Raw genomic sequence first — 14,993 nt, 5'->3', positions numbered from 1 at the left:
CCTGTGTTTTGTGGGTGGAGCATAAATGCGTTTTAAATTAAGCGGAAGTAACTGATGGTTTGATAGCTAGTCAGCCAGCATCAGGCACAATGACTACGAGCATTCAGATTTTCAGAGGAGAAAAGGGACGATGCTTGAAAGCCCACGGAATCTTCATACTTTTGTTCACGGATGTCTTTGTACAAAATGTAAATGGTGAGATATGCAACACCACATACGAATCGTTGGGAACGTTGTCTTTCTTTCTGATTAGCTAGCCTTGTACGCTCCCGTTAGCCAGCTAGTGTTAGCCCTAAGCTAGCTCATCCAGTGCAGTGGCTTGTACTGTAAGCAGTCTAGCAGCCAACATGCTAACTTAACGACGTAGTTAGCAAGTTATTCCCAACTGTCAATACACAGACATTAGAGGTTAGTGAGATTGAAATGATGGGGTACTACCTAGCAGTGTATTTGCAAGCAACGCCGTTGCCAGCTTGTTTGTTTGTCCCATCTTACTCAGACTGATAGCCTAGCTACAATGCAAGGTTATACATATTTAACCTAGCTGTATTAGCTACACTAGTTGGCTCTGTATTAAGTGAAGACTAGTACATTGTCGCACAAAACAGAACAATCAAAATACAACCAGTCAGCCAACTACAACGTAAAGTTACAAAATAAACCATAACAGCTTCCCTTTGTAACATAACATGTGTTAATGTCATGTAAACGGAAAAATTGCTTTTTAGCAAGCTATGCCTAAATGTTAGCCTTGCTTATGTCAGCAAATCTGTGTTTTTAGGGTATATGACCTCTCCACATGTGGGTCAAGACCCCCCCTACAGTCGTGATGCCCAGTACAGCGCTGTCATCTCCAGCCCTCTGGTCCCTGCTGCAGCCTCTGGTGAGAGAGTGCCCTTAGTTTCACAATTTTGTGCTTGTTTGTTGGTATATGATTGGAGATGTCTATGCTGGGTTTGTAAGGGAACCTCCATCAGTGTTTGCATGTATATTAATGTTGTGCCTTTCATTGATCATATTTTTTTTTTAGCCTCCCCCACAGGCATGGACAGTTATGCTTCTAAGTGCCCCAGTGGAGGTCTATGCAGCAAACTGCCAGCTCACTGCATTAGCTGTAGCTATCACCACAACTGCAGTTATGGCAAGCCTGCTTCTTTCAGTTGCAAGCCCAAGAGAGGTGTCCACTGCATAGTGAGTTTGCTTTGTGGCACAGTTTATCTCTAACCCCACTCTCTGTGAAATGAAGAATACCAGTGGGACAATGGGGTCTCTGTGATTACAAGTGTCTGCTGTGGTGGCAATACAAACAAACATCAAACCATGACAGAGAAAGTGTGTATTAAATTGTGTTAATGTGTATTTCTTTTATCTAAAGGGGGAGGCTGATCAGCAGCAGCAAACCAATTTTAGCCTCACAGTCACATGTCAGTTCTGCTGGCAGCTGGATGCTTCACAGTACAGATGTAACACCTCCACCAGTTGTATGACAGTCTCCTGTCCTCGCCAGCGCTACAATACCACCTGCAATGTTGTAGACCATGTGCATTGCATAGGTATGGTAAATTCTTATACACATGGGCTGGTATTACTTGCAAAATAGATTTTTGGTCTCAAAATTGACTAAATGAATACATAGAAAGTGAAATCATAGAAAGTAGTATTAGTATTGTTAGTTATGATAACAGCTTGAAACTGGCATGTGTGGTTTGCTAATTGGTCATTTCTATGGGCACAGGTAAAAGGAAATTCCAGAAACGTCTTTACTGCAACTGGACTGGAGGATACAAGTGGTCTACAGCGCTGGCTCTCAGGTAACTGTCCTAATGTGATTGAACTTCCTCCAAGAAACTAATGGAAATGTATGATTTTAGGGTTCACATCCCTTTCCTCAACAGTAATATATCCACAGTAATATTGACGTCTTTATTAAAATGGCATGTACAAAAGATGAAAGCTTTGTCTCCCTTTGCAGCATCACGCTAGGTGGGTTTGGTGCCGACCGCTTCTATCTGGGCCAGTGGAGAGAAGGCCTGGGAAAGCTCTTCAGCTTCGGGGGCCTGGGGATCTGGACCCTGATCGACGTGCTGCTCATAGGGGTGGGCTACGTGGGACCGGCAGACGGCTCCCTCTACATATGAGCCACGGGGCTCCAGAGTTGCAGAGGCAAGACGGGATGATTACACAGTGCCCTCTCCGGTTGAGACTGCCTGACTCTTTAACCGTCCAAGATGCCACCCCATTAGCACGTCTGCCTGCCCAATCTCCCACAGCCCTCCTGTCCCATCTGCTAGAAACGCTGCGGCGTATGCCTCGTCAAATACGTCACAACCTGCACGTGTCATATTCCAGCTCACTCATCCTCCAATGTTCTGTACTGTACACTAACTGGAGGTTAAGTTCTTTGGTGATGGCTTATGTTGGTTAAAGACAGTGAGAGGTTAAAATGTGAAGTGGAGGTTGGCTTTTGGTGACAAGTGGTCTGCACAGGCAAAATGTGAGTTTGGGCCCTTGTGGCACCAGCTTCCTCATTGCATATTAAAGCATAGGTGGTTAAGGTGTAACCATGGCTACCAGACAATTCTGGAAAGACACAAATCTGGAGAATATGTTTGGTCCCAGTGGAGAGAGAATTTTCCAATTATAGTTAAATGCTGTGCAGATTAAAATCCAGTGTTCTTCCAATTATCCAAGATGGGAGATGGATGGACATATATCATTTTACGGTTCTTCACTATGCCCTTTTGTAAGAATGGGTGCTCACCGGGAAAGAACATTTGTATTGAAAAAGTTGATTTCCATTGCACATTGTATCTGGATTTATGACTAAAAAGGTTTTTTTCTATACATTATCAGTAATCTGTCAGATTTCAGGATTACACAGTATAGATGACACTATCTGCATGCCCAGACATGGTGTGCTGTGCACATGTTGTAATGTTCCTAAACCTGTTCATGCAACAAGGCTTGTTGATGTTGCAGCCATGTTTTTGTTCCATGCATAGCGTATCCCTGGTGGTATGTTGTATGACATAGCTGCTGAGAATGTTGAGAACAAACGTTTTGGGGTTCCATCTTCTGAAAATGTCAAATTTACTGACATTTGTTCTTTTTGCTTGAATACTGTATATTTTGTTTTTAAAAAGGTTGTAAATATAACTTAATGTCCTAAAATATTTGCTGCCTTTAATTGATTTTGTTGTTCAACAACAGTGCAGTTCGTTGCTGTCTTCAATATAAAATTGAATACAATTTACTCTGAGTGACCTAGAATACACCCCTACATTCTGAGCTGACGATAATTTTCACAGGTGCCTGCTCCTTTTCACACTAGAAGCCCTGCCTTATCCTGGGACTATGCAGTGCTAGATCTTAGGGACTATACAATTCCATACAGTTATGGAAGACACTTCTTTGTAAATTTTAAACCTCCACATAATTTACCCTTTACAAAAACAAAACTGTGTGTGTGTAAGTTCTAAGGCTTGGCTAGTCTCCATGCTATGTAGCAAATTCATTGGCACTGAATCCACAACACATCCTCTGATCCCACACCACCCACTCGTTATACCTCCTCCAGACTCAGCAGTTTGGCAAACGTACGGGAGTCATCAGACCCTCTACATTCTTCCATCTCTACTTTGAATGTGTGACAGTGGTATCATCAGATCTATTGTACACTGATACACCAACTTCTCCATTACACTGCTTCCATACCTGTTAAAAGTGCTGTAGCGACACTGGTCTTCAAACAGATTGTTTGAGTTGTGGGGATTTTTCACAAAGTCTTACCTTGCCATAACTTACCACATAAAAATATGTAATTGTCAATCTTACTACTCAGCCTTTATGCGGATCAGTGAATAACTATGAAGATTTACCGTTGGAAAAGTTGTGTCCAACTATTACTAATGTCATGTTACAGAATTGGGTATTAGCCTGTTAAAGCTTTTAAAAAATGCCACAGGTGAATGAGTGGTTCTCAATCCTGGTCCTCGGGACCCCCTGCCCTGCATGTTTTAGATATTTCCATGCTCCAACACACCTGATTCAAATAAATGGACTTGATAACGACCCATTCATTTGAATCAGGTGTGTTTGAGGGAAGCATCTAAAACATGAGTACAGCCTCCACTTAAGTAAATGGAGCCCTAAAATTATTTAAATTGCAAATAGGGAGTGAAGGGACAAAAGACCATTCATTCTTGTATTACGCAAGTACAATTAGTTCATTCATAGAATTTCTTGGAAACAGCAGTCGCTGACAAAATGGTCACTCATTAAAAGTTAAGCCTATACCATCATAGAAATTAAATGTAATATGTTGATGGGTCTTGTCACTAGGATGTGAAAAGAGCAAATCAGTATGGTTGCTTAGTAACATCCGAGAACGATCTTGCACAGTTGCACCAATTACATCCTGAAATGTAATTGACCTGAATAATAATGTGTCTATGATCACATCCTACTCTTCTGCCAAACTCTTACCCGTTTTCACAGAGCGCCGACAGAACATCTCTAAATTCTCCTTATGAGACTCCAATCTGTATAGTAAATCTCAAATGTGAGAACAGTATTGCATAGTGGAATGTAGTCAATGATATCTCTATGACTAACAGGCCACTCACCGTGGTGAAACAGCACCAATTATAATCATACAATTGTCTTAAAAACTTGACACTAAATCATACCAAAAGCAATTTTAGTGATTTATTTGTACAATAAGAAATGCACTGTACATGGTCCAGCTCAAATGTAAAGAAGCCAGGAGGTGTCAAGCATCAACACACTCCTACCTGATCAGTGCACCCCTCAGACCCAGCTACCAGCGCACTACACTGATAGGAACAGATACCAGCCAAGGAAGAGTGACCCACCAAATTGGAGATCATCTTTTGCAGGAGTTGGGAGAGAATCCCCATTCACTTTGGAAGCTTAGGTTAATGTACTGCCAAGGCATTGAGAAGGAATGAATAATTTAAAACAAAGGCAAAAATTCAAAAATTAAATCCTTTTCCATGTATGATTGTTTCAACCTTATGGCAGGGGAGATTATGGCCACAGTTTCAAGAGCATGTAACATAATTACAACAGACAATATAGCATAAGGCATATGGGGATATCTTAATATCAACTCCATGTGCCCATTTCACTGATCACACCATTTATACATTTACACCATTCAGAGACAAAATGTGATGATTTTACACACACACACTTCCAAGACAGAAGACACTTTCCAATCAAATTAAATGATACTCAAGTCCACATCCACCCATCCAATGTAAAATGTCTCTAGATAGCAGATGGAGATGAGTACAATACCTGGCATATTTCCCTTTAAAGAAATATTAATTCACATATTAACTCAAAATGAACCTTCAAATGGTCAAACTAGATGTCCATGAAACCTAACAAATCTAGAAAATTACAAAGCATCAATTACAAAAAAAACTAAAGAAGAAAGTCAGTCATTCATATGTTGGTGCGTGAAGCATGTGGTGGCCAAATACTGGGTCAAATCTCATCTCCATACTGCTGTGAGAATGCAGGGTGGCGTACGGGGGGTGAGGGACCCCTCTTCATCCAGTTTGGGTAGCTGCAGTCTTGCCTCTTTCACCAGTCGTGACACAGTGGAAGCCACGCGTTCCGTCTGGCCCCCGCGGTAACCTCATGACGCCTGGCGGCAGCCCATCTGCATTCTGGATCTTGCGGCCCAACATGGGGCTCCCCACAGGGCTGCTCTCCTGGGAGGCCACCTGCCTACGCCTCTGTACCCAGGGACTACCCGAGGGAGTCAGGCTGCTGTCTGAGGAGTAGTCTGCCCAACGCCGCCCAGGCTCGGGGCTCAGTCTGCCTTCACTGGCCAGAGGAGATTTGTGGGATTTGCGTTGAGAACAGGGGCTGGCACGAGGACTGGACCAGGGACTGGTTCGCGGGGACACGGCCGGGCTCAGGTGATTGTTTTGGAAGGGGCCGATGATGCCGCTAGTGGGGCTCAGCTTGTTGTAGGAGCGAGACTTGCGTGCCAGTCTTGGGGACGTGGGGTTGCTCTCAGTTTCTGACGAGCTACAGGCAGAGTCATCTCCGTGGTACTGCAGCTCTCGTACTCGGCTGTTGAGCGAGCGGCTCTTACGCATTCCGCCCTCCTCGCGCTGCCGGTCTTTGGGCACCTTCTTCTTAGGCGGCTTAGTGCCAATCAAAACCACCTTCAGACCGAGAGAGCCCACCCCCTCCTCACTGCCTACCACTTCATTGGCTTTCACTGCTGCCTCCACTTCCTCAAACTCCACAATGGCACACTCCTCCGTGCCCAGCTGCATGTAGCGCCCGCTCAGCTTCTTCAGGTCAGCCGGCAGATCTTTGCCAGGCTTCAGAACCCTCACGGAGGCAATGGCACCGTACACTCCAAACGCCTTCAGCAACAGCTTCATCAGTTGTTCCTGTTGGGTGGCTCCTCCCTCGCTGCAGTCTCCGGCCCCACCTTCCAGCACAGCCAGCTCTGGCCAACTCTGTAGCTCGCTGAGCAGCAGCATGCGACTCGGCAAAGACTCACTGGCAAATACAGGGACAGACAATCTGCGCCGCACTTTACGACCCTCATCGTTCAGCTCGAGCAGGGTGGAGTGCCTCAGTGCATAAGCAGTTGTTCTCCAGTCTCTTGTCAAGTGCTTGACCTGAGGGAAAATGACACTGTTTAAAAAAAAATCTGTAGAGTAATCAGTATTACTCACAGCATCCTGTACGATGAGACTTCCTCCTAGCCCCAACTTCCTGATTCTGAAACCATGCAAGCACACGTTCTGAAAATAGTGAGATCCAACATGAAATTCAAGCCCAGAAAGATCCATTAACTGGTAGCAGCATCAAAGCACTTTTAGCTCGTAAACCATTTATTTTGTTGTAGCTACTTCCTTCATCAGAGATTGAAACATTCAAAATATTCTGACTGCAGCTGTGAACAGAAAACAAGAAAGGAAGGTGGATAGAAACAGTTCATTGGCAGAGTAAATGGAAAAGAAAACCAACCAAATCAATGGGTATGCATGAGTCTGTCACACCAGCTGTTGCTTTTCAATGTGAGAATTGCACTACATCCTCCAACGGCTTGCCATGTTGACACTTGGAACAGCCGTCCAGCCAATACTAGGCCCCATAAGGCCCCCTCTCCCCAGAGCATGGGATGACATGCTCAGAAAACCGGAAATGCAGAAGAGGGAATTTTACCTTCTTGAAAGAGGTGAGCAACTTGACGCTGACAAAACCTAGCTTGTTACGTCGGACATGCTTGAGCAGGAAGGCGTCATGCTCCAGGTTTTCGTCAGACAAGTAGTACTCAATCTGTGCCACCAGTTTCTGGGTAAGCTCTGGGTCTGGAGGCTGCCAGCTCTCCTCTTCTAGCTCCCCGCCACTTGTGCCAGCACCACTGTAAGGAGACAAGAACATGCCAGCTTCATGAACACAAAGAAAATCGAGGAGCATAACAGGACTGTTTTGACAGCATAGTGGAAGCAGCCTCCGCCATAGCAACATGGTAGAGGGAAATAAACCAGAGCTTCCCCCTCCTACTCTTTCTGCAAGATTGAGATTTTCTCTCTACAGAGAGCAGATGACAGGTAGAGCAACCACAGCATGGCCATCGTCACACTGACTCGGTGCCCAGAACCTCAACGTGTCCCACCAACACTGGCAGAGCTGCTGAGACCTCCCAATCTGAAGAGTGCAGAGTCACTGATCTTCACAGGCTCTGCCTCCCACACAGGACATGGCTGATGACCAAACCCACCATGTTTCAGAATCAAATGGTAAAGAGAATTATAGCCTGATTGAGAAAATGGTTTTAATCATTTTTTATTGATAGAAGGCAAGATGCATAAAGCACAGGTATGCCAGCGAGTAGACTAAAAGGTCTGAATGAAATTATGTGGATGACTCATCCACCCTCCTTCAGCCTCCCACACCCTCAATAACGATCACAACATGCGTTACTACCCCCATATACAGTCAAGACGCATCTAGGGAAAAAAGAAGCTGAAGGGACAGGAAATCCTTAGAATAACTAAACATGCCTTATCACAACAAATCCTACTCACATGCCTCATCTAGACCAATCTGACATGCTAGGCTGTCCTTTCCAGAACTGTCCAACGGGTTGCTCGTATTATTTCAAGTTTTTTTGTTGTTGATTTTTTGTAAAACTGCAATACAAATATTGCTCTGATGGTGAACACTACAGTTTCAACAAGCTCCTACTTAAACTGCTACAGTTGGCTGGGTGATTCGTTAAGAATAGACATTTGGTCTCTAAACTGACCAAATCAATACATTAAATCATTGGTATTGCAGACTACGAGCCAGGACACGTTGTTGCATGACGCAGGGGAATTAGCCAAGAGCACTGTCTGGAGGTGCCATCCTTTATCGGTCAGGTCTTTCTTTGGCTTTTACGTCACAAGGATTAGGCTACAACGCCGGTCAAACAGGTGGTTATACAGTCAAATTGCAGAATGACATCTGAATGACTAGTGGAATGTTGTTCCCCCACTATGCAACATTACCAAACCACATTGGATGGGTCCGTGCACAGTTTTACAACAAGCTTGAAAGTAAACTTGACATGCCATTAGACAGCGAGCAAAAACGTTACCTGGATTTATCGTGTCTTCCAATTTCGTCTTCACTACAGCTGCCACCAAGGAAATCTAAATGGTTGGAGGACACCTCCTCCTCTGGTTCTTCGTCCTCAGCTGCTTGAATAGCCACTGTGATTGTGACTTGAGTCCCCATTTCCTGCAGGTGTTGATCCACCGTAATCACCTCATCCATCTCTTGTCCGCCCGACGAATCTGATATAGATTGAATTGGGTTCGGAAACTCCATGGTCGCACTCATTTTACCCGTAGAGAACGCGTTTCCGTCCGAACCGTTCGCTTCCTCAGCTACTGTAGAGCTTTCCTGGAATGTTTGATTCTTGGTGCTTGAATTAAAAGCGACAGAATATGCCGTACATAAACCTCGACGTTTTTGGCACCAGCGATGGTGGATGGTCAAGGGAGCCCCGATGATGCGCTCCACAGCTTGCCAAAGCTCCCAAATTCTACCCCACGGAGAACCCCGAGGTGTCGTGGGGCTTGCAGCAGCTAGCGAGACGCAATCAGGAGCTGGGGAGACCGAGGGGATGGAGCCGTCTTGTGTTGTTACTTCCTGATATGTAAGAGGCTTTCTGCTTTTGAAACGAGCTCCGGGATTGGGCCATGGCATCTCTCCGCACTCATCCCCAACCCAACAGCAAAACCCAAGCTGAAGCCAGGGGGGAGGAAAGAGGAAAGATAGACAGCGAAGAAATACATTCACTAAAGCGTGCATGTTTTTTCTTGTCTTTCGTTTTGTTACTAGCCTTTATCTAGTTGGAATGGCTGACAAATCGCACGTGTCTATATAGAGGAAATAAAAGTGTGAATTCACGTGCTGTTTTACAATTGGGAAATTGCAGTGCACCAATCACCGAGGCCGACCCATATTTTAAAACCGCAAATTGGATAATAGGCTTTTAGCGATGAGACTGCAGCGGCTGTCCAAGGATTTGCTGTGAGAGAAGGACGAAAATAAACGAACGGGTGACATGACGCGTCATTAAAAGCTTATCTTGACTATTTGTCGATGTTTATAGGCTATGTGTCTGATTGGGGGGGGGGGGGGGGGGGGGGGGGGGGGGGGGGATGAATCATTTCTCTTGTAAGTTCAGTAGGATATAAATAGTTTACAGTATATTAATCTGCAAATCTCCACACTCCTAATAGGTGTTGCCTAATGATATCCTAAATCCTGGCTGCAACTCACTCACAACACTGTCTGTTGCCAATTCTGAGATGGCTGCATGGTGCTCCTCCCTGTTTGTTGGCAAGTGTAACACAGCTGGGGGACTGATCACTGAGTCACTCTGCACCACAGTCTGGCCTCACCCCTGTTGATGTGTACACACCATTTACCTCCCTGAGCAAGCCTCTGACCTCATCAATCAGTTGAAGGCCCCAAAGCTACATAGACATGCAAACTTAAGTTAGGCCTGACCAGGTATTGCTGCTTGAGCAAAGTTATCCAGGAGTAGATGTATTTCTTACATTGAACTGTCTTCACATTTTACAATGTAAATTTACAATGTGTGTCCACTTTGTACTTGCACTAACCACACTGTACAACATGTACAATTTCAGTGCCAATATTTTTCTTGGCTCACATTAGTACTGATTCAGACTGTACATGTGGTCAAAGTTGTAATTGATTTTGTCGTAAAAAATGAAAATTTTTCTTCAATGGTTGAAATATTTCTGTAATCAGTGTTTCTACTGTTGGTGTGTTTTTTTCTCGCATCGATGGAAAATAACAGTAGATTATTGGACAATTCCAAATCAAATACATTTCAATAGTTCAAGTTTAGTATATTTATACCAAACACTGTTGTGTTGTGTATGTGGGATGGAAGTAACATTATCAACAATTTTCATGGATTTTGGTCACCTCCACCACAATTTTTAGCAGTACATCTTTGTTACTGGGAGTCAGGTGGCTGAGCGGTTAGGAAATCGGGCTATTAATCTGAAGGTCGCCAGTTCGATTCCCGGCCGTGTCAAATGACGTTGTGTCCTTGGGCAAGGCACTTCACCCTACTTGCCTCGGGGGAATGTCCCTGTACTTACTGTAAGTCGCTCTGGATAAGAGCGTCTGCCAAATGACTAAATGTAAATATAGATGTACTCATAGTTGTGAAGGTAAGTTGTTCCAAGGTAATGGAGATGCACGTTTCACATCCATATTGTGTGGATTTATGTCTTTGGTCTGATAGTACTTGTTTTTCTTGGAAAACTACATGCACAATTTTACAATAATAGGCTGCTGCATGTTCATAATGCTGACATCGAAGACACTGGTTCATTTTTGCAAACACAGTATTTTTTGGAACACAAGAAGCCACCGTAACTTATACTCTTTGATTAACCGATGAGAGCTGCAGTTTACCTCTTTGCTCCACGCCACTCTCTCTATCTGAGTCAGACAGGATATTTATAGACCCACTGTGCCCAGGAGAGTTCTGGCTGGCCAAGTCCCCATGCATAATACATTACAACAGACAAATTACATTGATCCCAGTGTCTTATCTGGATTTTTTTTAAGACCAATGTGTGAAATACCATACTTTAATCCACCGTAGGATTAGTGGAGTGGAGTGCTAAGGAAACAGACTTGAATGCTAGTTTATAATAAAACCATAGAGCCAACATTGTTTTGGATAGACTGAAGGTGGTATTCCATTGATCCTTACTGCATTTATTTTGTGCATTAAGGAAATTCATTTGTATTACATAATATAATGGAAACACGAGTAACACTGGATTTGGATAAATGCTGGAATTCACATAGAATTATTCTATTATGTACTTGTCAAACAAGTAATTGATCATCACGCCAGCCAGGTCCCGCAAATATGTGTCAGCTGCATGAATAGAGGATCCTTTCGATGAGCAGTGTGTGGGAAGCCCCTTTGATGAGTGAGTGAGAGTAGCCTACTCTTGGCGCAAGCACTCATCAATTCAATCTGAGAGACTGCTGCTTAAATCACATCAAATCACAGGTCCTTGTGAGCCATTAAAGCAGATAATTTTTTTTGGACATGATGAACCAGTACTGCTGCTGATGTTTTTGAATCATTGTTGAATCAACACTCCTGTTGTGTTTTATTTTACTGGTCAAAAATGATAGCCCCATTATAGCTGATTATGAATCCATGATAATACATATATTATCATTTAATGTTGTGTTAGATCATTTTTTAACTTAAGTTCTTGTGAACATTACAAGTTTGAACTTCTATTTGCTATTTATTGCCACTAGACCTCATTGACCTGAGCTGATATAACTCGTTGTAGAGTAAAAAAAAAAAAAGCAGAAGGTATGGATTATGTTAAATACTTGGATCAGAATCATGTTTATTGGCCAAGTACATTTTCACATACAAGGAATTTTTCCTGGGTTTGATTGCTCTCAATATACATAAACTGGAAAATTTGCAGCATAACACAACAGTTTAGGATAAAATAAATACATATAATGTATAATATAATAATAAAATATAATAATTTGTCAACTGTTCATTAGAGTGACAGCAAGGGGGAAAAAACTATTCCTGTCTCTGGTGGTTTTGGTGTACAGACATCTGTAGCACCTGCCAGAGGGGAGGAGTTGGAACAGATTATGTCCAGAGTGTGAGGAGTCTGTAATGATTTTCCCTGCCCGTTTCCTGGCTCTGGAGGTGTACAGGTCCTGGATGGTGGGCAGGTCGGCACCAATAATCATTTCTGCAGACCTGACTGTCCGTTGTAGTCTGTTCCTGTCCAGTTTAGTGGCCGATCCAAACCAGACAGTGATGGATGTGCAGAGAACAGACTCAATGACTGCAGTGTAAAACTGGATCAGCCACTCCTGAGGCAGGTTGTACTTCCTGAGTTGGCACAGGAATTACATCCTCTGCTGGGCCCTTCTGATGACTGTTTTAATGTTTGGTTCCCACTTCAGGTTCTGGGAGATTGTGTAACCCAGAAACCTGAAGGATTCCACAGCAGACACAGTGCTGTTCAGTATGGCGAGCGGGGGCAGTGATGGGGGGCTCCTCCTGAAGTCCGCTATCATCTCCACAGTTTTGAGCGAGTTCAACTCCCGGTTGTAGTGACTGCACCACAGGGCCAGCTGACCAACTTCCCTACTGTAAGCAGACTCATCTCCATCTCGGATGAGGCCGATGATTGTTGTGTTGTCTGCAAATTTCAGGAGCTGAACAGACGGGTCTCCCAAGGTGCAGTCGTTTGTGTACAGAGAGAAGAGCAGTGGGGAGCGCATGCATCCCTGGGGGGCACCAGTGCTGACTGTCCGGATGCTGGATGTAATTTCTCCCAGCCTCACCTGCTGCTTCCTGTCTGTCAGGAAGTTTGTAATCCACTGACAGGTGGAGGCAGGCACAGTGAGCTGGGTGAGTTTGGTGAGGAGGACTTCTGGGATGATGGTGTTGAACGCCGAGCACAAACAGTATCCTTGCATACGTCCCTGGGGAGTCGAGGTGTTGCAGGATAAAGTGCAGTCCCATGTTTACTGCATCATCCACTGACCTATTAGCCTGGTAGGCAAACTGCAGAGGGTGCAGCAGGGGGCCTGTGATGACCTTCAGGCGGGACAACACCAGTCTCTCAAAGGACTTCATGACCACAGACGTCAGGGCGACGGGCCTGTAGTCATTCAGTCAGATGAAACATATTGTGTGCTTTTTCACAGACTAGTTAGTGTTCAAGTTTAACAAGGACATTTGTTTTGAAATCATTAAAAAAATTAAGTAGCGGCACAAAATAAAGAATTCCCATTCTTTGACCGGAATGTAATAAATGTAACAATCTAAGGGCCCTCTTTCTCAGCACTGGATGTTCCATATCGACACACCACATGAGTAGGCCTACAAAAGTTAGATAAATAAAGATTCCCTGTGTGGACAAAGTCACACAGAGAAATTGACATTTTCAGAAAGAAAACTTGTCTGGTCAAACAAATCAGGAATGGAAATGAGTAACAAGTTACAACAGGATATACAGTGCCCTCCAAAAGTATTGGAACAGTGAGGCGAATTCCTTTATTTTTGCTGTAGACTGAAAACATTTGGGCTTGACATCAAATAATGAACGTGAGACCAGAGATCAACGTTTCAGCTTTTATTTCCAGGTATTTACATCAGGATCTGATGCACAACTAAGAAAATATCACATTTTGTTTGAATCCACCCATTTGTCATGTGAGCAAAAGTATTGGAACAGATATACTTAAAACATATTTAAGTGAATAAGACTTAATATTTAGTTGCAAATCCTTTGCTTTCAATAACTGCAGCAAGTCTGTGACCCATTGACGTCACCAAACTTTTGCATTCTTCCTTTTTGATGCTTTCCCAGGCTTTCACTGCAGCCTCTTTCAGTTGTTGTTTGTTTTGTGGGGTTCCTCCCTTCAGTCTCCTCTTAAGCAGGTAAAATGCATGCTCTATAGGGTTTAAGTCTGGAGATTGACTTGGCCAGTCTAATACCTTCCATTTCTTGCCCCTGATGAACTCCTTTGTTGTTTTGGCAGTGTGTTTTGGGTCGTTATCTTGCTGCATGATGAAGGCTCTGCCAATCAGTTTGGTTGCATCTTTCCTTAAATTGGCAGACAAAATGTTTCTGTAGACTTCCGAGTTCATTTTGCTGCTGCCATCATGTGTTACATCCTCAATGAAGATTAATGAGCCCGTCCTAGAAGAAGCCATGCAAGCCCAAGCCATGACATTACCTCCACCGTGTTTCACAGATGAGCTTGTGTGTTTGGGATCATGAGCAGTTCCTTTCTTTCTCCAAACTTTAGCCTTTCCATCACTTTGGTAAAAATTAATCTTTGTCTCATCAGTCCATAAAACTTTGTCCCAGAATTTTTGAGGTTCATCTCTGTACTTTTTGGCAAATTCCAGCCTGGCCTTCCTATTCTTCTTGCTAATGAGTGGTTTGCATCTTCTGGTGTAGCCCTTGTACTTTTGTTCATGAAGTCTTCTGCGAACAGTAGATAGTGATACCTTCACTCCTGCCATCTGGAGGTTGTTGCTGATCTCACTAACAGTTGTTTTAGGGTCTTTCTTTACAGCTCTCACAATGTTTCTGTCATCAACTGCTGATGTTTTCCTTGGTCTACCTGTTCGACGTCTGTTACTTAGTACACCAGTAGTTTTCTTCTTCTTCAGGACATTCCAAATGGTTGTACTGGCTATGGCCAATGTTTCTGCAATGGCTCTGATTGATTTTCCATCTTCTCTAAGACTCACAATTGCTTGTTTTTCACCCAAAGACAGCGCTCCGGTTTTCATGTTGTTTTCACCTCTGAATACAGTCTGCATAGACAAAACCTATCTTACCCAATCTGAACCTGAGTGTAGACATTCA

General features: G+C 43.7%; 2 protein-coding genes across 3 annotated transcripts; one reads left to right on the top strand and one right to left on the bottom strand.

The window, feature by feature from the left end:
- Positions 1 to 47: 47 nt before the first annotated feature.
- Positions 48 to 3,197, top strand: tm2d3 (TM2 domain containing 3). Of its 2 annotated transcripts, none has more exons than XM_047041916.1 (6): positions 48 to 195; positions 782 to 883; positions 1,031 to 1,191; positions 1,376 to 1,553; positions 1,736 to 1,811; positions 1,973 to 3,196. In XM_047041916.1, exons 1-6 carry the CDS (start codon positions 90 to 92, stop codon positions 2,136 to 2,138), a joined length of 789 nt encoding a protein of 262 aa, XP_046897872.1. In that variant the 5' UTR covers positions 48 to 89; the 3' UTR covers positions 2,139 to 3,196. The 2 variants fall into 2 exon arrangements, with proteins under 2 accessions (XP_046897872.1, XP_046897873.1); XM_047041917.1 differs by having other exon boundaries at positions 124 to 188; positions 1,973 to 3,197.
- Positions 3,198 to 4,693: 1,496 nt separating this feature from the next.
- larp6a (La ribonucleoprotein 6, translational regulator a) lies at positions 4,694 to 9,378 on the bottom strand. The gene is made up of 3 exons (XM_047041743.1): positions 8,645 to 9,378; positions 7,225 to 7,423; positions 4,694 to 6,674 (listed from the first exon to the last, which is right to left on the bottom strand). Exons 1-3 carry the CDS (start codon positions 9,361 to 9,363, stop codon positions 5,580 to 5,582), a joined length of 2,013 nt encoding a protein of 670 aa, XP_046897699.1. The 5' UTR covers positions 9,364 to 9,378; the 3' UTR covers positions 4,694 to 5,579.
- Between the last annotated feature and the right edge of the window lie 5,615 nt (positions 9,379 to 14,993).

This window comes from Hypomesus transpacificus, chromosome 19, assembly GCF_021917145.1.
Source record: "Hypomesus transpacificus isolate Combined female chromosome 19, fHypTra1, whole genome shotgun sequence".
In the NCBI taxonomy this organism is placed as follows: domain Eukaryota; kingdom Metazoa; phylum Chordata; class Actinopteri; order Osmeriformes; family Osmeridae; genus Hypomesus; species Hypomesus transpacificus.
Note: the sequence above shows the minus strand (reverse complement) of the source record. Positions and strands in the feature narration are given on the sequence as shown.

What these genes read in the sequence shown, in the direction of transcription:
- tm2d3 (XM_047041916.1), top strand. Translation starts at nt 90, where the DNA reads ATGACTACGAGCATTCAGATTTTCAGAGGAGAAAAGGGACGATGCTTG. An exon ending in AGAGAGGTGTCCACTGCATA is followed by an intron (nt 1,192 to 1,375) that starts GTGAGTTTGCTT and finishes TTTTATCTAAAG; the next exon opens with GGGGAGGCTGATCAGCAGCA. An exon ending in AGACCATGTGCATTGCATAG is followed by an intron (nt 1,554 to 1,735) that starts GTATGGTAAATT and finishes CTATGGGCACAG; the next exon opens with GTAAAAGGAAATTCCAGAAA.
- larp6a (XM_047041743.1), bottom strand. Translation starts at nt 9,363, where the DNA reads ATGCACGCTTTAGTGAATGTATTTCTTCGCTGTCTATCTTTCCTCTTT. An exon ending in GGAAGACACGATAAATCCAG is followed by an intron (nt 7,424 to 8,644) that starts GTAACGTTTTTG and finishes GTCTCCTTACAG; the next exon opens with TGGTGCTGGCACAAGTGGCG. An exon ending in TGCTCACCTCTTTCAAGAAG is followed by an intron (nt 6,675 to 7,224) that starts GTAAAATTCCCT and finishes ATTTTCCCTCAG; the next exon opens with GTCAAGCACTTGACAAGAGA.